Raw genomic sequence first — 24,421 nt, 5'->3', positions numbered from 1 at the left:
TAATAAATTTGTACAATAATCTATGAAAGTTCTAGATATTCAGCTGTGATGTCACTGCTTTTGGAGGAAAAGTTTGGCCTGTAAATCTGCTGAATCATTCTGATTAGGCAGCTGTAAAAATTAATACATACTTTAACTTGCCGATCCTATGCCACGCTTGATTGAAAAGCCTCCAGGCACAGACCTTGGGTTCCCACCTTTTTGTATGTAGTATCTGAAAGGAATGCTGAACCTATTAGCCTCAGGCAGTTAGTCTGTTCTCTTTTACACACACACACACACACACACACACACACACACACACACACCCTCTCCCCACCCGCACTCCCTGTTCACTTGCTATCTTCCACCCTGTATACCCCACACAATGTGGTGTTATAAGATTTCACAACCACATAAGCTAGCAAAGATCCCTAAGAGGAAAGAAGCAAAGATTTATGGTCATTTTTGTAAAAATAAGGTTTAATAAAACATCAGCAATCTGCATGAGAAGGTAAATTACAATGAGAAACTTAAAAAGCTTATGGTCTAAGTCAACCAATGTAGAAGGTACTGGTTGAAGAAAACAAGCTTTGACTTTTAAAATTTCCTAACCAGGGGATTTATTTAGAAATTCTGGCATTCAAATGTACATGTAAAATCCAATTTAACAGATCAAAATTGTTACACTAAGTTTCACTTAGTATCTAAGTATCCAATCACAATTGTATCTACGTTTCACTTTTGTTGAAGAAACATTATAAAGGTAATTAAAACTCTGGGCGTATACTTATATGGAACTAATTTATTTCCTATTTAACTACCGTTCATTGCGTAAAGTATGTTGTCCCAATTTTCAGCTGTTTTAAGAAATTATAAAACATTGAGATCTACTAGGAAGAGGGACAGCCTATTTCTAAGTGATGCCACTAGTACAATCAGGCTTCTCAGGGGCATCTTTGATTTAGCCATTAACTCACAAGAAAAACAGGAGGTGGATTTGGTTAGGGAGCAACAGCAAATTCAGCCTGACCATATTCCTACTCTAAACACATTTTCAGCATAAAGATGTAAAAAAAAAATTTTTTTGGTTCAAAAGTTATGGTTGCCATGGAGACTAAAAGAATATACCTGAATTTATAAACTGAGACATATTTCAGTTCCTTGGCTTAAAATAATACATCTTTATATTCTTAAGAGACATATCTCAAGATGTTCCTTGCTTTGCCTTGAATACAAATTTTTTTGAAAAGCGTATGTTTCTCCTGAACACACTCATATTTCAAATTTACCACCTATTTTAAGCTTTAAAATTCTTCTTGCCAGCATTTTTCAGCAAAAAAATAATAATAATAACTTCATGAATGTTTAGGTACTTTTTACAATGAAGGGACATGGCAGCATGGATACTGGGTAGTTGGCTAGGCTCTAAATACCTGATGACTCAACGCTTTGCACAAACCAATCTTGCTGATTATTAAAATTTGTCCCTGGACAAAATTAAAGCAGCGCATGTTAAGGCTTCAAATGCAAAGGATTCACTGTAGTTCATTCTTTCAAGAATAGAAATCGACCATAACTTTTGCTTTATAATTCATGTGATACACCACATTATAACAGATATCTACCGTGTTTCAATGATTTCTGAATGTCATAACATTTGGATTAAATTGCATACAAAAAATCACTAACCTGAAAAAAATCAGAGGAAAGAACAATATAAATTAGTGACACTGGAATTACAGAATAATTTTCTCCTAAGAAACAAAGTTTTATTTATTTCAAGTAGTGTTGTCAAGCAAGTATTTGTAAAGAACACATTTTTATGACTGGAGGCTGTTTAAGTGGTTTTAAGAGTGCTTGAATAACTTTTAAACATGATAAATTTCCATCCTTTAAATTTAATGACCAATATTAATTAGCTCAGTGATTATTTTTTCACATTTAGTCTTAAAAAAAAAAAAGATTCCTATTAACCAACATACTTAGTCTTGACCTGGATTAATTTACAAAAGCCAGACAATGGGATACAGATTAATGTGGTTTAACTAATACTGAGATTAATCAACATTGCCCTTTTTCCCTGCCAAAGGCTTATTTTCTAGACCTGCTTCACTATGACTACTAAAAGAGTACAACTAAAATTTTATTAGAAATCGCTCAGCTTACACACTCCAATCAGGAAGTTATTTAAATCACCTCAGATAAAACTTTGTGACCTAACCTAATACATCATATGTAGATCATGAACACTTTCAGAAAAGAATCATTTCAATATGTCAAGGACATAGTACCTATGTGAATAAAATGTGTGCTTAAATGTCTCACTGTAAGGAAAAAAATAATCAGTCAGGCTTCATATCAATTAGACAACTTTTACTAAATGAGAAAACTACATTTAAAATGTGCTTTAAAACAAAACGGAATTAGAAAAAAAGACATATGCATTTTAAAGAACTTTTGCACTGTGCTGAAAATGAAATATCTCTTGCAGTAAGTAATACAATGTGCCAATTCATAAAATATAAGTTAACAGGTTTCTCAATTTAACATTTTCAAAGACGATATTAAGGTCAAAAATGTCACATCTATGGTAGCACATATAGAAGGGCATTATAGATATGATGTCCATCCCTATGAAGCTTACAAATTTGACAATGCTCAATAAAAGCTTTTAGAATCACATCCAACAGTGTCACAGCCAAAGAATCAGAAATCTGTGTCCTGTAAGTTCTCTCCTTCTAAAATCTTCATGTTAACTTTTCTACGCGTTGCCATTTGTTAATACTAACCCTTAAAAAAAAGAGAGAATAGGAAAAGAAAGGCTGCAATAAACTCTTGATCAGGTACAGAAATTATTGCTACTATAGTTCACTACAAAGCATGTCTATACAATATCATATGACCTTTGATTATGAAAAAATCAGAATAAAAATCTTTAGTGACATAAGCCTTACAATCGTATACAACATTCACATGGCAATATTAGACAGTTAAGCACCCAATACCCATAGTTGACAAAATGTCCCACTGACCAGCATTCATTTAAATACATCCTTCGTATAGAGGGAGGAAAAAGAGATAGTGTCAGCTTTCCAAGGCTTGTCAAAAAAGGATTCTCATGTACTGTTGATCTAAAAACAAACAACAACAACAACAACAACTCAAAAAAAAAAAAAGAAAGAAAAAACTCAAAAAAAAAAAAAAAAAAAAAAAAAAAAAAAAAAACCAATGCAGGTGAAGGTGTTACCAGGAAGTTAAGCATGCCAAAAGGTGTTCCGTGCGAATGAAAACCTAAAGCCAAGGTACCACATAATCACATTACCAACTAGTTGGGTAATACTATATGAGCCTTATCTTAAAGTTAAATGAAATGCTACTGCACAATAGAGCATCAATAAGTTAAAAATTAGAGTGCACAAATCCCAATCAGTGGCGATTCCTGTATAAAGCAAAATATTCACTATCAGCTGTAAAGTTTGCCCAGTCAAACTGTATGATTAAAATCACTGGATTGGACAATGTGCGTTTTTTAAAACAATCAATCTCTAAAATTCCTTTTTAATGTAATGAGGCGTAAGTTTTCTTAGTAAGATTAAACAGATATCTAAGTAGATAAGCAAGGGAAAATAATAGTTGGTGAATGTCTGTAAAGCTCTTCCCATATTTCACTTTTAAAAATGTTTAGGGAAAAAAAATTAGAAGTATTTGCCATTATTCTAGCGAAAACAAACAAACAAAACGAAACAAGCTCAAAATAATTAAACAACCAAGCAACACTAAAACCACATTACACAGATGGATCATCATGCTTTCATCTGGTTTAACTATCACATCTAGTTTAACTGGGATGCTCTTCAACTTTAAAAATTGTGATACATGAAGATGTAACTTTAATGGATAATTTTGAATTTGGATTTAACTTTGTTGACTATAACAGAGTATACTTATTACAATACAGTGTAGCACATCTTTCTATTAGAAAAAAATTTAAGATCCTTTACCCGTCTCCTTAAGTTAAAGGTGTGACATCATAAAGGGTGTCAAATGGCTGGATGGTTTTACAGTGCACACTTATATATTATGAAGTATGTCCTTAACAAATCTGATGGTTTCTTTACAGAATTCCTTTCTTCACCTTTTCTTCGGTGGATTAGCTGTTCGAGGTGGAGTGACAGGACGTCCAGAATTCAGTCCACCATACTGGTACTTAGCTTTCTTTTCAGATGGTTTCAATATCTTAAAGTAAATTATTAACAAATAATGTTATTCTTTCATATACAATAAGTTAAGAAAATTGTTACAATTGTGAGTTTTTTTCAATAAATGGCATAAACTGCAAAAGTGCAATAAAAATGTAGAATAGCAAAGCTCCATAAACATTTCTTACATTTAAAGTGTGCAAATGTCTGAACTTTGTCATTCCACTCATATTTTAATAACAAAAGTACACTAACTCTATCAACTATCCAATCCTTAGATTTAAGTAAAAAAATTTTTTAAATTAGTGTATCTGTGCTGTGAGGAAAAGAACACCGGTTTAAGAGTCAGAAGATCTACGTTGTCATCATAATTCTGATATAGTAACTTAGGAGGGTAACTAACTTACAAGTCACAAACTCTTCAGACCTTATTATTTACTTATAAATAGATCTTTTTACTTAAAAAACAGCTTTATTGATATAAATCTAATTTTAGAATATTTCTGTCACCCCTAAAAGAAAGCCTGTTCCCATCAGCAGTCACTCCCCATTCCTGCTCTCCACTCTCCAACTAACTTTTAGAGTTAGTTGCTCTAACTCCAAGCAATTACTAATCTATTATCTGTCTCTATAGAATTGCCTATTCTGAAGATTTCATATAACCGGCATCATATAATATGTGGTCTTTTGTGACTGACTTCTTTCACTTAGGTTTTCAAAACCAGTTTTGAAGTATCAGTCCTTCATTCCTTTTTATTGCTGAGTTGTACGTTGTACAGTCCATTGTATGGATGTACCACATTTTATTTATCCATTCGGTAGCTGATGGACATCTGAACTGTGTGAATTTTTCAGCTATAAGGAATAATGCTGTTGTGCCCATTTATGTAACCGTTTTTGTGTGAACATGTTTTCATAATCTTGGGTATACACCTAGAAGTAAAACTGCTGCATCATATGAGAACTCTATCCCCACCATTAATGTATGATTATAATGCCTCCAAATCCTTGCCAAAACTTGTTACATTATACATTAAAAGTCATGATTTTCCAAAATAAAACAGTATAGAAAGACAAAGTATTTTTTTAAAACTATTTAGAACATAATAGTGCCTCAGTGAAAAGAAGATATTAATCCAACACCACTTATGACAACTGCTGGAAGGATAAGGTATGGTTACTATATTTAATTTGTAAATGAGCAACCATTTACCATTCAATTGTACTAACTGATGGAAACCGTATAATACGATAAAGAGAAAGAGGAATGGGAAAGCCCCAATGCATTTTAAGAGAAATATAGTGTGTGTACATCAAAGACATAGAACAGCCTTTGTAAGAGCAAAGTACTGAAGCTGTTTTACTCAGTGAACAAGAATGATCTGTAGTAGCACACTAAAGCTAAAACTGGCTTCTTTTTAAAATGTAAATGTTGAAACCAAAAGTTGGTTCTTCAAAAGAATAAATAACATAGACTGCTAACTAGATTAAGAAAAGATCCAAATAAGCGCAATCTGAAATGACAAAGTTGACATTACAACCATCCCCACAGACATACAAAATATCTTGAGATTATAAACACCTGTGCACACAAACTAGAAAACCTAGAAGAAATGAATAAATTCATAGAAACACACGACCTCCCAAGACATGAATAAATTCAGAGAAACAACCTCCCAAAAAAATGAATAAATTCATAGAAACACACACAAACTCCCAAGATTGAACCAGGAGGAAATTAAAATCCTGAACAGAACAATAACAAGTTCCAAAATTGAATCAGTAATAAAAAAATCTATAAACCAAAAAAGCCCTGGCCCAGAAAGATTCACAGCTGAATTATATCAGATGTACAAACAGCTAGTACCAAACCTACTGAAACTATTCCAAACAATCGAGGAAGAGGACCTCCTCCCTAACTCAGTCTACAAAGCCAGCATCATTGTAATACCAAAACCCAGTAGAGGTACAGTGAAAAAAGAAAACCTCAGGCCAATATCCCTGATGAATACAGACGCAAAATTGTCAACAAAATACTGAAACCTAATCCAGCAACACATCAAAAAGTTAACTCACCACAATCAAGAAGGGTTTATTCCTGGGGTGCAAGGTTTCAACATATGCAAATCAATGTGATTCACCTCATAAACAAAATTAAAAACACCATATGATCATCTCAATAGATGCAGAAAGGTTTTCAATACAATTCAACATCCTTTCATGTTAAAAACCCTCAACAAGTTAGGCATCGAAAAATTAGAAACATACCTCAAAATAGTAAGAGCCATCTGACAAACCCACAGCCAACATCGTACTAAAAAGGGAAACACTGGAAGCATTCCCTTTGAGAACTGGAACAAAAGACAAGGATGACCATTCTCACCACTCTCATTCAACAGAGTACTGAAAGTCCCTGCCAGAGTAATCAGGCAAGATAAAGAAATAAAAGGCATCCAAATAAGAAGAGAGGAAGATAAACTATCTTTACTGACGATAATGATTCTATACAAAGAAAATCCCAGACTCTGCCAAAACATGCCTAGAACTGATAAACAACTTTGATAAAGTTTCAGGATACAAAATCAACGTATAAAAACCAGTAGCATTTCTATACACCAAACACATCCAAGCTGACAGCCAAATCAAGAACTGCATTTACAATAGCCACAAAAAGATTACCAAGGAATACAGCTAACCGAGGAGGTGAAAGATCTCTACAACTATAAAGCACTGCTCAAAGAAATCAGATATGATACAAACAAATGGAAAAACATTCCATGCTCATGGATAGAAGAATCAATATTGTTAAAATGTCCATACTGCCGAAAGTAGTTTACAGATTCAATGCTCTTCCTATCAAACTACCAATGTCATTTTTCACAGCATTAGAAAAAAAACTTTTCTAAGATTTGTATAAAATTGAAAAAGAGCCTGAATAGCCAAAGTATCCTAAGCAAAAAGAACAAAGCCAGAAGCATCACACTACCCAACTTCAAGGTATACTATAAGGCTACAGTAACCAAAACAGCATACTGGTACCAAAACAGACATAAACCAATGGAATAGGATGGAGGCAGTCAGAAATAAAGCTGTACTCCTGCAAACATCTGATCTTGAACAAGGTCAACAATAACAAGCAATGGGGAAGAGACTATTTGATAAACAGTGCTAGGATAACTGGCTAGCCATATGCAGAAGACTGAAACTGGACCCCTTTCACCATATACAAAAATTAACTCAAGATGGATTAAAGATTTAAATATAAGACCTCAAACTATAAAAATCCTAGAAGAAAACCTAGGAAATACCATTCTGGACACTGGCCTTGGGAAATAATTTATGACCAAGTCCCCCAAAGCAACTGTGACCAAAACAATGATTGACAAGTGGGACCAAAATAAACTAAAAGGCTTCTGCACAGCAAAATAAATTATCAACAGAATAAACAGACAACCTATAGAATGAGAGAAAATACAAACTATGCATCCAACAAAGGTCTAATATCCAGACTCTATAAGGAACTTAATTCAACAAGCAAAAAAACAATCCCATTAAAAATGGGCAAAGGACAAGAACAGACACTTCTCAAAAAACAAACATGCAGCCAACCAATGTATGAAAAAATGCTATCACTAATCATTAGATAAATGTAAATCAAACCACATGATATTGTCTCACATCAGTCAGAATGGCCATTAATAAAAAGCTAAAAGATAATAGATGTCAGCAAGCTTGCGGAGAAAAAGGAATGTTCAAACATTGCTGGTGGGAGTGTAATTAGTTCAGCCATTGTGGAAAGCAGTGTGTAGATTTCTCAAAGAACTTGAAACAACCACCATTCGACTCAACAATCCCACTACTTTGGGTAGGTACAAAAAAAGACAAGCACTTGTATGTCAGTCACAGCACTATTCACAATAGCAAAGACATGTAATCAACCTAGATGTTCATCAACAGTGAACTGGATAAAGAAAATGTGGTACATATACACTATGGAATACTACATGACCATAAAAAGAAGGAAATCAGGTCCTTTGCAGCAACATGGATGCAGCTGGAGGTCTTTATCCTAAGCCAATTAATGCAGGAAGAGAAAAATCAAATACCACATTTTCTCACTCATAAGCAGGAGCTAAACACTGGGTAAACATGGACATAAAGACGGCAACAATAGACACTGGGTACTACTAGAGTGGAAAGGGTGAGGAGGGGTGTGAAATGAAAAACTCTATGCTCTCTACCTGGGAGATAAGATCATTCATATACCAAACCTCAGCAATATGTAATTTACACATGGAACAAATCTGCACATGCACCCCCTGAACCTAATAGCATATATAAATTACAACAAAAGTGAGCAAAGAACCCCCGTACATGGTATACAATGTGCTTCCTCAAAACAAACAAAAAACTCTAGATTGTTCTTAATTTAGAATGTTTTAAGCACAATGTCTTTAAGCACAATCTGTCCAATACTGAAAAGAAAATAGTAAGTGATAGATTATGATTATGGCCAAAAGCTCTATAATTCAGACCCCAGTAAATTAGCAAAATGCTGGAAAAGTTGATGTGACTGTGGCTGACTCTGGATTTGATACCATGTCATGTATCAAAAAAAAAAAAAAAAAGAATCTGAGCATTATAAAAAAAATAAATGTTCCTATGACATAAATGGGGAGTTTAATATTATTTTGAAAGTTTTTTCCCTTAGGAAACTATTTTTTTTTTTTTTTGAGGCCAAGTCTTGCTCTGTTGCCCAGGCTGGAGTGCAGTGGTGTGATCTCGGCTCACTGCAACCTCTGCCTCGTGGGTTCACACCATTCTCCTGCCTCAGCCTCCCAAGTAGCTGGGACTACAGGTGTGTGCCACCACGCCCAGCTTATTTTTTTGTATTTTTAGTAGAGATGGGGTTTCACAGTGTTAGCCAGGATGGTATTGATCTCCTGACTTCATGATCTGCCCACCTCAGCCTCCCAAAGTGCTGGGATTACAGGCATGAGCCACGGCACCCAGCCAGAGAACTATTTTACTTTATTTTCATCTGAGTTTGTAATTCTCTTTTCCCAGTGTCTGTTCCACCCATTTACTTTGCAAAAGAAAACAAAAGCCTAAACTATTCATTACATTCACATTCTTTTAGTAAGCCACTATTCAACAGGTCATACAGGAATTTTAACAATTTAAACATGTGAATCAAGAATGACTGACGTAACTTAGGTTCCCTAAAATGGTATTTGATATATACCACAAATGCTGGAAACTTTGTGACTGAAAACAGAACTATCTAATGAGTTTTTGAGTGGTAATCACTTCTGAATTAAATAGACTTTCAACACTCACTCAAGGAAAGTTCCCAAATTTAAAAGGAATTCTGATAATAGTTTTATTAGATTTCTAGTTTTATATATTTATGTTTACATCATACCTGAAATGAACACATCAAAGTTTCATCCACACTCATCATTCCACCAGCATTATCAAACTCGCCACAGTAATTTGGGGCTGAAAATAAGGTTACCAACTGTCGTTTAGCAAAAAATTCATATCCATCTTCCACCACCTGTTAACGGAAATGTCAGAAGAAAAAACATCTATTGGTAAGTAATTCTGAACCATCTATACTAATTAAGATTAATGTGGCAAAGACTGTGCCCCACCCTACCCTCAAACCACCCTGCTTTGTTTTGGAAGTTGTGATTTTTATTCTAAAACTTTGCTTAGAACATTAAAATTGGTGTGCCTTTTCTATAATGGCAACAATTTAGCTTAATTGGAATAATAAATTCATTAGTCCTGAAGGCTTAAAAATCATGCCATTTGCAAGGCTCCCCACGAAACAAAATATACTAATAAGTATCACGACTACAGGGCGCTGGAACACTAAATACTTTTATTTTTTTTAAGTTTTAATTTTATTTTAATTAATCTACATGTGTTTTGGAGGGACACCAATTACTACTTTGATGAGGGTATTATAATCCAACTACAGAATCCTTCATTAAATGAGCAACAACCAGACAATGGAAGACTTTGCAAAGAGCTTACTTCTTGCTTTGCTTTTAAAATACCTATTATTATTATATGGCTACATACTGAAAACGTTACTGGCTACACACTGAAAATATTGCTAAGTTGAGTTTAATTTACACAGATCATGCTCCTTAAATGCCAAGAGACTGTATTTTATTTTATTTTAATTTTTTGAGATGGAATCTTGCTCTGTCACCCAGGCTGGAATGCAATGGTATGATCTTGGCTCACTGCAACCTCTGCCTCCCAGATTCAAGCCATTCTCCTGCCTCAGCCTCCCAAATAGCTGGGTTTACAGGCACCCACCACCAAGCCTGACGAATTTTCGTATTTTTAGTAGAGATGAGGTTTCGTCACGTTGGCCAGGTTGATTTTGAACTCCTGACCTCAGGTGATCTGCTTGCCTCAGCCTCCCAAACTGCTGGGATTATAGGCATGAGCCACCGCGCCTGGCCTTGATGAGTTAACATTTCTAGAACCAGTTGTCAATTTCTGAGTAATTTAAACAATTTTTCTCTCAGTCTACAAATTTGAGGCATGCAATAATATGTAAATATTTTATGTTTATTTATGGTGGGCAAGATTATTTTAAAATTTATTTTAGAGATCCTTTAATTAGCAAAATTATCCTACACCACTTGCTAACACTAAAAAGCAATTACAAAGGCATTTACTTATTAAAATAACCCCTCCCTCAGTACTAGGAACATGCTTCTGTTGAAATTACCTTATGGTACAATTTAGATGAACCTTTTCTCCTAAGACCATAGCCACATTATCTAATCCCTGTGACTCCTGCTCGACATAGCGCATGGTACCCATGTTTTTAGTTGTTTCTGTGTGTTTTTGTGTGGAGACAGGGTCTCGCTCTGCTGCCTAGGCTGGAGTGCAATGGCACAATCTTCGCTCTCTGCAGTCACGACTTCCTGGGGCTCAAGAGATCTTCCCACCTCAGCCTCCTGAATAGCTGAGGCCACAAGTGTGTAGCACCATGCCTGGCTAATTTTTTTTATATTTATTTATTTATTTATTTATTTTGAGACAGAGTTTCACTCTTGTTGCCCAGGCTGGAGTGCTATCGTGCGATCTCGGCTCACTGCAACCTCCACCTCTTAGGTTCAGGCCATTCTCCTGCCTCAGCCTCCCGAGTAGCTGGGATTACAGGCATGTGCCACCAGGCCCGGCTAATTTTGTATTTTTAGTAGAGATGGGGTTTCTCCATGTTTGTCAGGCTGGCCTTGAACTCCTGACCTCAGGTGATCTACCCGCCTCAGCCTCCCAAAACGCTGGGATTTCAGGTGTGAGCCACTGCGCCCAGCCAATTTTTTGTATTTTTTGTAGAGACAGGGTTTCGTGTTTCACTGTGTTGCCCAGGCTGGTCACGGACTCCGTATTTTCAGTTCTTGGTTTTTTAGTTTGCTTACTTGTTCATTCTTTCAAATTTTCTTTTTTAAAGGCAATATTTGTAGAATGTGAGAGACAATATTTGAAAATAAGCACAATAGGAGGATTTTGGCAGTTTCTGGAAAACAGAAGACCAGCAAGCTAGTGTAATTCAGAAACCTGATTTTTAAAAATCATCATTTATTTCTGAAAAGAGCAGTGAATAAAGATCTATGGCTGAAAAAAATTGATTATCAGGGGTCATTTTAGTTATGAAACTTAGCAATTCTGCCTTGTTATCTAATAAATAGAAGGCATATTTATCAAAATCATAAACACAGTTTTACTGATTTAAAAAACTGTTTGCTGGGCTGGGTGTGGTGGCTCACCCCTGTAATCCCAGCACTTTGGGAGGCCGAGGTGGGCGGATCACGAGGTCAGGAGTTCGAGACCAGCCTGGTCAACATAGTGAAACCCTGTCTCTACTGAAAATACAAAAACTAGCCAGGTGGGGTGGTGTGCGCCTGTAGTCCCAGATACTCAGGAGCTGAGGCAGGAGAATCGCTTGAACCCGGGAGGCGGAGGTTGCAGCGAGCCGAGATGGTGCCGCTGCACTCCAGCCTGGGTGACAATGTGAGACTGTCTCACAAAACACCACCACCAACAACAAAATACTACTTTGCCAAACAACAACAACAAAATACTACTTTGTCAAAAGCAAAGGATATGGGAACATGACCTCATTTCAACGGAACCACCAAAAAATCCTGCTAAATAAAAGTGGCATGTAATATATAATATGCAAAGAATGAAAAGCCAGTCACTTGTATCACTTAGGATCAAAGAAAGAGCCAGCAGTAGTAAGTGTCATGGGGAGTAAAGCTCCAGAAAAAAAGGGAAGTACTGTGGGACAGCACACACTTAATTAAATATGCTTTTATTAGTTAATTTATTCAACACTATGTGTGCAGGATACAATATGCTACAATGTCAGCAACAGTACAAATCAACAGAGATTCAAATACAAGTCGTAATCCCTTCCTTAGAGAGTATGCAATCTAGTGGTGGAGGACATAAAAGACAACCAAAAACCCTAAACTGTATAAATGTTTTTATAACGAAAAATTTCAAATATACACAAAAGTAGATCAAGAAGACTTGAATTAACTCCCATTAACTCATCAGCCTAATTCAACACTTTTCATGATTTTGCAACATTTGTTTCATTTATCTTCCCCCTCCCCTTTTCTCTCTGCTGATATTATTTTAAAGCAAATCCCAGGCATGTCATTTTACCTCTACACATTTGAGTATGCATTCCTGGAAAAACACAGACATTCTTCTTACATAACAATTAATGATTATGACACAGCTAAAATAATTGATACCGGTCAGGAGCAGTGGCTCACACCTGTAATCCCAGCACTTTGGGAGGCTGAGGTGGGCAGATAACCTGAGGTCAGGAGTTTGACACCGGCCTGACCAGCATAGTGGAACCCTGTCTCTACTAAAAATACAAAAATTAGCCGGGTGTGGTGGCAGGCGCCTGTAGTCTTAGCTAGTTGGGAGGCTAAGGCAGGAGAATCACTTCAACCCGGGAGGCAGAGGTTGCAGTGAGTCGAGATCGCGCCATTGCACTCCAGCCTGCATGACAGACTGAGACTCGGCCTCAGACAAAAATAAACAATTAAAAGATTAAATAATTGATACCTATTACCGAGTCTACAATCAAATTTTCTTTTTTGAGACTGGGTTTCACACCCATTGCACGAGCTGGAGTATCTCAAAAAAAAAAAAAAAAAAAAAAAAAATCTAAACCATGTCTACAAAGCTTCAAAGCAGCACTGAAAATTGTTAGATTTGCTATATACTACAAAAACACATTCTTTTTTTTTTTCTGAGACTGGGTCTGGCTCTTTCACAAGGGCTGGAGAGCAGTGGCATAAACATGGGTCACTGCAGCCTTGATCTCCTAGGCTCAAGCGATCCTCCCACCTCAGCCTCCCATGTAGCTGGGACCACAGGTATGCACCACCACACCCAACTAAATTTTTTATTTTTTTTGTAGAGATGGGATCTCATTTTGTCGCCCAGGCTGGTCTCAAACTCCTGTGCTTAAGCAATCCATCTACCTCAGCTTGCCAAAGTGCTGGGATTATAGATGTGAGCCACCACGCCCAGTCCCCAAATATTTCTAAACATTTCCTCTTTTAGTGTGATAAAAGGTTAACAAATCATTAGATTGTTAAGTGTGAGATCCAGGAACTGGCTCTGCCGCCTCTCCTACTGCTTTCCTTGTACAACTCATTTAGCTTTCTTGGATATGTTTCCTCAAAACAAAATGAGAGGACTTATGTGAAGTTAACAAATAATAACTGTTTAAGAGTCCAGGTGTGGTGGCACACACCTACAGTCCCAGCTACTTGTGAGGCTGAGGCATGAGAATTGCTTGAACCCAGGAGGCACAGGTTGCAGTGAGCCGAGATTGCGCCATTGCACTCCAGTCTGGGTGACAGAACAAGACGCTGTCTGCCCTCCCCGTCTGCCCCCAAAAAAAGAAAGAAAAAAAAAGAAAACACTTCAGAGTCTTATATTTCATACCTGATGAGCTCGACAAATCAAATCTAAATCATGACGATTCAGAAATTTACTGACTACATCAGCTCCAAAAGTAAAGGAAACACCACGATCATTTTCTCCCCAGCCTTGAACATCCTTATCTGGATCAGACCATAGCAGATCACAGAGCAAACCTTTAAAGGACAGAAATACAGCAATTAAGAACAAAATTTACAGATTTATAGCACATCTACATCAAATTTCAGTTCCTCTCTGGCCCTCTTACTTTTTACTAAACAATGACAATCACTTGCCCAAGTATTCCAGCCTATGTAACTCATATTTTTGTTAAAGCAACCATACAAATATAATCTTCCATGGCCTCTTAAGGTAGTACTTTCCAACCCTTTCCACATATAGGAAATATGTGTATGGCACTTATAGCACAACAATATATGGAAAACACTGTTCATCTTTTGTGTAGTTTCTCCATATGAATAACCAAAGAAACCAGCGGCATTTCCTCAATAGTTCATCCTTTCCTTACAGTTCCACTGTTTCTGAGCACCAGTCTATTCCGTTAGTCCATTTTATTTATCCCTGAGCCAGTAACAGACTAGAGCTTTTAAGCAAGTCTTTATATTCGGCAGGGCTAGTATCCTCAATTTTTTTTTCTCTCAAGACTGTCTCGGTTACTTTTTGATCTTTTGTTCTTCCACATAAACATTAAAAACAATTTGCCTAATTCCATAAAAAACTCAATTGTGATTTCATTGGAATTGTATTTGATCTATAGATCACTTGAGGGGGGAAAAAAACCATTTTCTACTGAGGCCCTGCGGATTTTTTTTTAAATGTGGAAGAACAAAATCAGATCAGATCCTTGACTTTGGTAATGTCTGGAGCCTTGGAAAAGAGGTCACGGTTAAAAATATTTACCTGAGTATTGTTATCATATTAATGGTAGTGGAAATCTTAAGAGGGACGTCAGACCACCTTGGGAACACAAAGTGAGAAGACCAGTAAATGAATTCTGAGGACCCCAAACATTTAATAGGCAGGCAGATGATGGAGAATATTGAGAAGGAATGATCAAGACAAAGGGCTCAGGAAAGGTATCCTGAAAAGGGAAACAACTGTCCTAAAGTAGGACATGTGCCATGAACAAGGGCAGTAGGACAGAGACCAAAAATGTGCCACTTACAATTAAATCATCAGATCTTAATGCAAGTTTCTTGGTGACTGAGGGTAACAGAGTGGGTAAAAGTCCAACTGTAGTGATATTAAAAGGGTGGATGTTGAGATGATGATAGTGATTTTCTAAGAATTATAGTGGCTAAGAGTGTACATATATATATATATATGTATATATAAAAACGTGTGTATATATATGTGTGTGTATATATATATAAATGTGTGTGTGTATAAATGTGTGTGTGTATATATATATATATATATTTGAGATGGAGTCTCAGGCTGGAGTGCAGTGGCACAATCTCGGCTCACTGCAAACTCCTCCCCCAAGTTCATGCCATTCTCCTGCCTCAGCCTCCTGAGTAGCTGGGACTACAGGCGCACACCCCACACCCAGCTAATTTTTTGTATTTTTAGTAGAGACAGGGTTTCACTGTGTTAGCCAGGATGGTCTCAATCTCCTAACCTCGTGATCCGCCTGCCTCAGCCTCCCAAAGTGCTGGGATTACAGATGTGCGCCACCGTGCCCGGCCGAGAAGATATTTTTTAAAAAGTCAGTCAGTTTTAAGAATTTTAAAGAATCCATAAACATCACAGTATGGTTTAGGAGGGAAGGGCATCTTCATTTTCAGTTACAGTACATCATATCTTGATAGAGGCATTATAAAACCATTTGTAGAATTAGTGACAATGTACTCAATTTCTATCGTTGATATATTCCAAGCTTCCTGTATGATGTTTTAAGAAATTCACTGGCACACAAAATCCACTGGAACAGTCAGTCTCAATTCGTAAGCCCTTTCTGGTTGAAGCTGACTCTTCAAAAATATACACACATCCAGTGCTTAATAATGCTCTCACACTTTCCAGCCTGTTTCCAGTAGAAAGCTAAGGTATTAACAATCTATAATTTCAGTGTGACAATAAAACTGTATAAAATTAGAATACAGTTTAAGGTTCAGGAAACATGACAATCTCGATGCATTAAAAAAATCAAATAATGGTAGCAACAACAATCTGGAATTCTTTAACCTTAACAGGGTCAAGATAAGAATTTCAGGCCAGGCACGGTGGCTAATGCCTGCAATCCTAGCACTTTGGGAGGCCAAGGTGGGCGGATCACCTGAGGTCAGGAGTTCAAGAGCAGCCTGGCCAACATGGTGAAACCTCATCTCTATTAAAAATACAAAAATTAGTGGGCAGTGACACGTGCCTGTTATTCCAGCTACTCGGGAGGCTGAGGCAAGAGAACTGCTTGAAACCGGGAGGCAGAGGTTGCAGTGAGCTAAGATCGCGCCACTGCACTGCAGTCTGGGCAACAAGAGTGAAATTCCGTCTCAAAAAAAAAAAAAAAAAGGGTTTTCAGTCAAGATTCATTGTTTAATGAGCTAGCATTGCAATCAACTAGACTGTTTCAAATAATGTATTAATTTATAAATTAAATTTCTGAATGCTGCAGACACTATCAAAGACTAACATAACCGTTTTCAGCATCTCAAAAACTTCTCATTAAAATATGCTAAAATAAAATATGCTAAAAATAGAAGCCTAGCATATCACACTTGAAATTTACATCTGAACTATAAACAAATTCTGAAGAATGACTAATACATATTTATATTATACCTTATTTTAAAAATAGCACTTTGGGTGTTTTTTGAAAGACAGGGTCTCACTCTGTCACCCAGGCTAGAGTGCAGGAGCACAATCACAGGTCACTGCAGCCTCAACTTCCTGGGCTCAAGTGATCCTCCTGCCTCAGCCTCCTGAGTAGCTGGGGCACCACCACACGTGGCTAATTAAATTTTTTTTTTCTCTCTGTAGAGGTAGGTGTTATGTTGTCCAGGTTGGTCTCGACTCCTGGCCTCAAGTGATCTTCCTGCCTTGGCCTCCCAAAGTGCTGGAATTACAAGCATGAACTAGTGCACAAGGCCTAAAAACAGCGTTTTAAATAAACTACTATTTAAATACTAGTTTCTATCACATTTAGTCAAATGTATTCTATAATTATAATAAAAAACTGTGATAAAATGCATACTTTTAAAAATAATCAACACAAGTCGTGTTATGTAAAAAAGCTCATAACGCAGGCCAGGCGCAGTGGCTCACGCCTGTAATCCCAGCACTTTGGGAGGCCGAGGCGGGTGGATCACGAGGTCAAGAGATCAAGACTATTCTGGCCACAGGGTGAAACCTCGTCTCTACTAAAAATACAAAAAATTAGCCGGGCGCAGTGGTGGGTGCCTGTAGTTCCAGCTACTCGGGAGGCTGAGACGTAAGAATCACTTGAATCCAGGAGGCGAAGCTTGCAGTGAGCTGAGATTGCGCCATTGCCCCCTAGCCTGGTGACAGAGAAAGACTCCGTCTCAAAAAAAATAAATTATAACACAATTTATTACAACATACAGTGTATTACATGGCTACTGACATCAGAGGATCTATACCATTTATAATGGTTGATGTGTAGTTCTGAGTAGCATTTTTTGTGGTGGTTGTTTCATTTTTTTTTTTTTTTTTTTTTTGAGATAGTTTCACTCTGTCGCCCAGGCTGGAGTGCAGTGGTGAGATCTGGGCTCACTGCAACCTCTCGTCTCCCGGGTTCAAGCGATTCTCGTGCCTCAGCCTCTTGAGTAGCTAGGATTAAAGGTACGCACCACCATGCCCAGCTAATTTTTGTTATTTTTAGTAGATATGGGGTTTCGTCTTGTTGGTCAGGCTGGTCTCGAACTCCTGACCTCAAGTGATCCTGCCCACCTCAGCCTCCCAAAGTGCTGGGATTACAGGCGTGAGCGCCACTGCTCCCAGTCTTCCCACAGATTTCCAATGTAATTTTCACAAAACTGACCACAGGTCTCTAGAGCCTTAAGAGCTCTAAAAATTTAAGCCAGGTACAGCACACGCCTGGAGTCCTAGCTACTCAGAAGCTGAGGCAGGAAGATTGCTTGAGCCTAGGAATTCGAGTCTAGCCTGGGCAACAAAGAGAAATCCCTCCCACACCCCCTTGAAAAAAAGCTCTAAAAATGTAAAATAGAGGATGCAGAAAATAACAAAAAACTACTAGACAATTGAAAAGAAGGTAGTTGTATCCTTGCCTAAGAAGCAAAGAACAGATTATTTTAGTTAAAAAACTTTTGGCTAATTTAACAAGTTTTGAAAACAACCAATGCCAGGATGAACGAGGGAATTTAGAAAAATAGGTATGAGGACTCAATAGCAAAATCTTTTTTGTGATCAAATAAGGGTGACAGAATCATATTATGACTATAAATAAACAGGTTCCACATTTTGAGGATCAGTGCAAAGTGAAGAATTTTGTATTACTGCAAATAAAGTAATCTGCAGCTGACTTACTGACTATAAAAAAACTCTTTTATTTATTACATAAACCAATCCTACTTCCACTAAATGTAATCAGGTTCAAACATGACAACACTTTACACAAAATAATTAAACTTCTCTCTATACTTACCTGTATCAGGGACATCAGTAGGTCTCATAATTCTCCGAATCTGCTCCATAGATTGCAGGTCTGGTGACAATCCTAAAATAAAAGATGAGACATAGTACTGATAGCTAAAATTTTAATATTTTAATAGTCACTGAATAAAAGCATACAATCAAAATAGATTCACCATGTGAAATCAAAGATACTGAAAAGTGTCCCATTTAATGTCTTTTTTTTTTGGGGGGGGGGGCACCAGTCTTACTCCATCTACCACGCTAGAGTGCAGTAGTGTGATCTCAGCTTACTGCAATCTCCACCTTCCAGGTTCAAGCGATTCTCCTGCCTCAGCCTCCCAAGTAGCTGAGACTACAGGTGCGCGCCACCACACCCAGCTAATTTTTTGTATTTTTAGTAAAGACGGGGTTTCACCATGTTGGCCAGGCTGGTCTCGATCTCTTGATCTCATGATCCGCCTGCCTCGGTCACCCAAAGTGCTGGGATTACAGGCATGAGCCACTGCGCCGGGCTCCTTTTAATGTCTTAAAGGGCAACACAGAGTTATTAGGAATCCCACTTTGATAATAATAAAGCATTATAATTTTTTCTCCATTTTTCCCTACTAGGAAAAGAAATTCCTTTATATTTCAAAAGACTTCCTAAGGAAATAAAACCCACTATTCTTTTTTCGAATCATTCCCTGGCCTTCATAGAAACATAATCAACTGCAACCCTTCCTACCACTTTTGCCAGTTCTTGCCACTAATCTTAAACATTTCAACTTCTAAATGAAAGTGCCCCACTTGGTTCCCTAAGACTAAGACCTTCTTTTCACAGCCCACTCTAACATGTTCATTATCTTCATGAAGTCACAAACTACTGATCAGAAGGATTAACAGGAAAAGCTCATAAAAATACTTTGCAATCTTTAAAGTGGTATATAAGCTACTATTCCTCTCTGATAGGCAATCCAAGTATCATCACAAGGAATGAAGCTAAACATTCATATCCATACTGCTACACTTCTATCCTTATGCTAGACTAATGTACAAGAACTATAATTCATTACGTATTTAATATCTACTGGAAAACATATTTCAATTAATATAGTGAATTATGTTCTGCCAGAGAATAAACCATTTATTACCTCAGGCCTAGGAAAGTGCATTTAGCTTTTCAGCGTTTTCCACTTTAATTCTTCCCGTATACTGATGAAAAACTAATTTTCTTACACTATTTCCATTAAATTACTTCCCTGTACAAAAACCCAATATGGTTATTAAATCATTCATCCAACTCCTTTGCTCAATATTCAAATCTCCACAATCTGATCCCATCATTTCCCAGCATGTACTTGACTTTCTATCTAGTCAGGCCAGTTCTTACACATTCCCTAAACTAGCAACAAAGAGTGTCTCAAGTCCTTTTAACTTCTCCAAAGTCTATTTATCCTCTAAAACCCATGCCTCCATACACATATGTGCCCAGTCTTTCCTCCTCCTGACTTCTCTTAATTAGTGTCTTAGTAAGTTCTGACATATTAAGTACCTTTTATTATTCAATTATGTTTCATAAATATCTTCGCAACAGGTTTTTAACTCTTCAAGATCGTCAGATCATACATTATCTACATATTTTCATGGCATCTAGCCAGGTGTTAAGACATATACATTAATTTTTCAAATAAACTTTCAAAATAAACTTCAAGCTTATATCATAAGCCATACAGAGTAACTTACCCATCTACCAAAAATTATTTTATTTTATTGTTAAGACTAAAGCAAACATACTATATGAAGCCTAGAATTCTTGATATGTTAATATTAAACTCAATTTTATTTGGATTCTGATGAAAGATTTCAATATGGGCAGAAAGATAACGATCCTCTCATTTTCACTAACAAATAGCAGGGGTGTCTTTCTGTTAAAACTTGAGGCAAAGGAGACTTTCTCAAACAACTCTAGTTATCCTCTTTATATGTGAAACTTTATTTAAAGAAGCATTACATTTTATTTATAAATAAATTTCTATTATTAAAAGAGGTTTAGCCATGCTTAAAACAGTTTTAATCACTTGAGTTTTCACACAAACACTGCTTTGTTTTCCCACAGTCTCTTAATTATTATAGGTATTTTCCGAATAATAGAAGAATACAAAAAATCTGTAAGGCAAATTTACTAGTCTACCTCCATGACAACAGAAGATCTTCTCATCCACAATGGCTGCTATAGGCAGACAGTTAAAACAATCAGTGAAGGTCTTCCACAATTTAATATTAAATCTTCGTTTGCCTATAAAAAGAACAGATAAAATAAATTAAAAAATCTAAAACTGTTCTCATCAGTTATCTCAAAGCCACAGGATTATGAATGATTTCAATTTTCTTCTTCATGTTTATCTATAAAGAAGAACTTTTTCTATAATGCATAAATGTTATTTACATACTTTTAAAAAGGCAACAACTATAATAAACATTCAATACTTTCAGTAAAGTTACCAAGACTTCAAAGATTGTGCTGGGGGGTACAGGTGGGATGGGAAGATATTGGTCAAAGAATACAAAGTATCAGTTGGGTAGTAGGAATAAACACAGAAGATCTACTGTATAACATAGTTACTACAGTTAACACTATATTATATCCTCGTAAAACACTAAATTTTAAGTGTTGTTTTCTCCCAAAATGCTAACTTTTTGAGGTAATGCATATGTTAAATCAGCTAGATTTAACCATTCTGCAATGTATATGTACTTCAAAACATCATGCTGTACATTATAAACACATACAATTTCTGACAACTTAAATAAAATAAACCTAATCAAATTTAACACATAAAAAACAAAACCCAAAGACTATGCTAGGTGTTTTATGAAATATATCAAACAATTTTTGTCTTTTAAGATCACTACAATATAGCAATTTTTAAACAGTCTAATAGGCTCTTGGCTCATTTTTTCCCCTTCAATATGTGGACTAAATACCTAGCCAAACAAGCAAGCAGAAGTGAAAGGGTGCCTCTGGAAACTGTCCATTTTAACACTAATGCATTGAGCAACACAGTATAAACTTACTGCCAAGGAAGGAAAATTTCCAAGTGTTTAACTGGTATTCTCTCTTGTGTGAATTACAATTTGGCATTATAGGAAGTATAAATAGAGGCACAAAGGCTATAATTTTCCTATAGCCTAGCATAAAAAGCTACGACAAAGACAACCTCAAGTGTATGTTCACCTTTTTAGAGTTACTCAATTTTCCTGAATTTGGTAATAAGGTACAACTACTAAGCTAGGGAAGGGATGAAAGACACAAGTACTAACTTCCTGTGCTTTTATGCCGCCACCTGCCCCTTAATGAGTAAGTACGTAACTCAAAGTGCTGTTTACAAGTTGCTCTCCCATACATGATTTCATTTGATGTCATTTCTACCCCCAAGGACATTCTTGCCCGTCTTTTATCCTTTAAAAATATACCTCCATTTCTGATGTAGCTTTAGGAAGAATGTTGTAGTTTGATGTACTCCAACCCATTTCCTCTGTTAGTCTAAGTAATTCAAACCACACACTACATCTCAGAAATAAAATACAGTATCAAATCAAACACAGAATCATTTCTATTAGAATATAAGCTCATGGCCAGGCGCAGTGGCTCACGCCTGTAATCCCAGCACTCTGGGAAGCCGAGGTGGGTGGATCACCTGAGGTTGGGAGTTCAAGACCAGCCTGACCAACACAGAGAAACCTCATCTCTACTAAAAATACAAAATTAGCCAGGCAAGGTGGTGCATGCCTGTAATCCCAGCTAACCAGAAGGCTGAGGCAGGAGAATCACTTGAACCCGGGAGGTGGAGGTTGCAGTGAACTGAGATCGTGCAATTACACTCTAGCTCAAGTGACAAGAGCAAAACTTCGTCTCAAAAAAAAAAAAGAAAAGAAAAGAAAAAAGAAAGGCTATTTTCATTAAGCACTGGAAGCCTGACAGAGCCTTTTTTCACTACAAGGACATACAATCCCAGCTAGGCCGATGACCTGCTATTTGGGTGGACAGGTAAGGCCAATCAGTGCTGGATAAACTCTTGGGGGGAAAAAAAAGAATATAAGCTCCATGAGAACAGAGATCATCTGTACTGTGTCTTGCTTCACGCACTGTGTTCACAATAGTACCTGGTACATATAACACACCCTCAAACTTTGTCAAATCATTATGTAAATCAAGGAGATATGAATTTGAATAGGTCTCTAACATAATTAAGGACTGAAAAAAAGCAAAAATAGATTCTAACAGGGAAGACAGCAATATAAAAAAGAATTCAATTTGAAAATTATAATTGATTCTAATTAACCAAACATATACTTACTCCCGTACTCTAATAAAACCAAAAGACCAAATTTGAATCTAGTAGGGTATTTTAATAATAAGACTTGGAAACATACAATACCAAATCGGTGATTTCCTACTAATGAAAAAGAGAGTAAAATAAGGATACTGCAGAGTATTCAGTATCTTTGTCTTCCAAGGTTTATAGACACATATTTAAATTCTAACAATATTAAACTCTGACTTTTAAAGAGTTTCACAGAATTTCTCAATTCTTGTGACACAGGACTAATAGAGCTTCTGTCATACTACAAGAATGCTGAGAGCTAAAACCTTAAAGGACACTAGAAAACCAAGAGCCACTGTCTACAGTGACTTCTGTTTCATCTGAATAGTTTCTAAATAAACTAATTTTAAAAGAGCCTCTTCAGCCAAGTAAGCCGCAGCCAGTCAATCTGAAACATGACCAAGGAGATCTCAAGGAACCAATTTAATTAGTAACATGTTTCCCTGTTTCAGGTTCCTCTTCCTGGCCTATGCCTGATAGATCTTATTTTGAAAAAACTCTGAATCAAAGGAATTATTTTGAACCGGAAAATAATTAGGCAATGTTTCCATGAATTACTTTTCTAAGTCTTTATTTTCACTTACATTCATCATAGAATCCATAAATGCGATTGATGCTAGCACACTCATGGTTTCCTCTTAAGAGAAAGAAGTTCTCTGGATATTTGATTTTATAAGCCAATAGCAAACAAATGGTTTCCAAAGACTGCTTTCCTCTGTCCACATAATCTCCTAAGAAAAGATAGTTGGCTTCTGGTGGGAAACCTCCATATTCAAATAATCTCAGTAAATCCGTATATTGTCCATGAATATCTCCTAAAAAGAGAAAAAATCAGTTTTAGAAAAACTGGTTACTGTTATAAGCAGCTTCTATGAAATAATTCCCAATGTTCACATCCTGTGTAATCCTCCCCTGCCCTTGAGTATGGGCTATATTTAGTGACTTACTTCTAACAAGCAAAAGTGAGACGGGCTGTCACTTCCAAGATTAAGTTACAAAAGACTGTGACTTTCATCTTGCTTGCACTCTCTCACCTTCTTCCATGCTCGCTGATGAAACCAGCTGTCTAATGAAGCATCCCACGTAGCAAAGAACTGAGGGAGGCCTCTGACCAACAGCTCATTTGGAACTGAGGCTCTTAGTCCATCAGCCTATAAGGAACTGAATCCTTTCACAGTTCAACCTTCAGATGACTGCAGCCCGAGATCACGCCTTAATTGGAGCCTTGTGAGAGACCCAGAGCCAGAGGAC

General features: G+C 36.7%; 1 protein-coding gene across 4 annotated transcripts in view; it reads right to left on the bottom strand.

The window, feature by feature from the left end:
- Nucleotides 1–441: 441 nt before the first annotated feature.
- PPP1CB (protein phosphatase 1 catalytic subunit beta) overlaps nucleotides 442–24,421 on the bottom strand; it is a 51,241-nt gene continuing 27,261 nt past the window's right edge. For all 4 annotated transcript variants that reach the window (XM_017877012.1, XM_017877013.1, XM_017877015.1 and 1 more), the window contains exons 4-9: nucleotides 23,755–23,985; nucleotides 20,977–21,081; nucleotides 18,817–18,888; nucleotides 14,196–14,347; nucleotides 9,607–9,741; nucleotides 442–4,218 (exon numbers count right to left, since the gene is read on the bottom strand). In XM_017877012.1, the coding sequence (XP_017732501.1) occupies nucleotides 4,114–4,218; nucleotides 9,607–9,741; nucleotides 14,196–14,347; nucleotides 18,817–18,888; nucleotides 20,977–21,081; nucleotides 23,755–23,985 (800 nt within the window). In that variant the 3' untranslated portion in view covers nucleotides 442–4,113. The remainder of the gene's footprint in view (nucleotides 4,219–9,606; nucleotides 9,742–14,195; nucleotides 14,348–18,816; nucleotides 18,889–20,976; nucleotides 21,082–23,754; nucleotides 23,986–24,421) is intronic.

Source organism: Rhinopithecus bieti, unplaced genomic scaffold, assembly GCF_001698545.2.
Source record: "Rhinopithecus bieti isolate Rb0 unplaced genomic scaffold, ASM169854v2 scaffold_7681, whole genome shotgun sequence".
Classification (NCBI taxonomy): domain Eukaryota; kingdom Metazoa; phylum Chordata; class Mammalia; order Primates; family Cercopithecidae; genus Rhinopithecus; species Rhinopithecus bieti.
The sequence above is the reverse complement of the archived record's forward strand: the minus strand, read 5'-3'. Positions and strand labels throughout refer to the sequence as shown.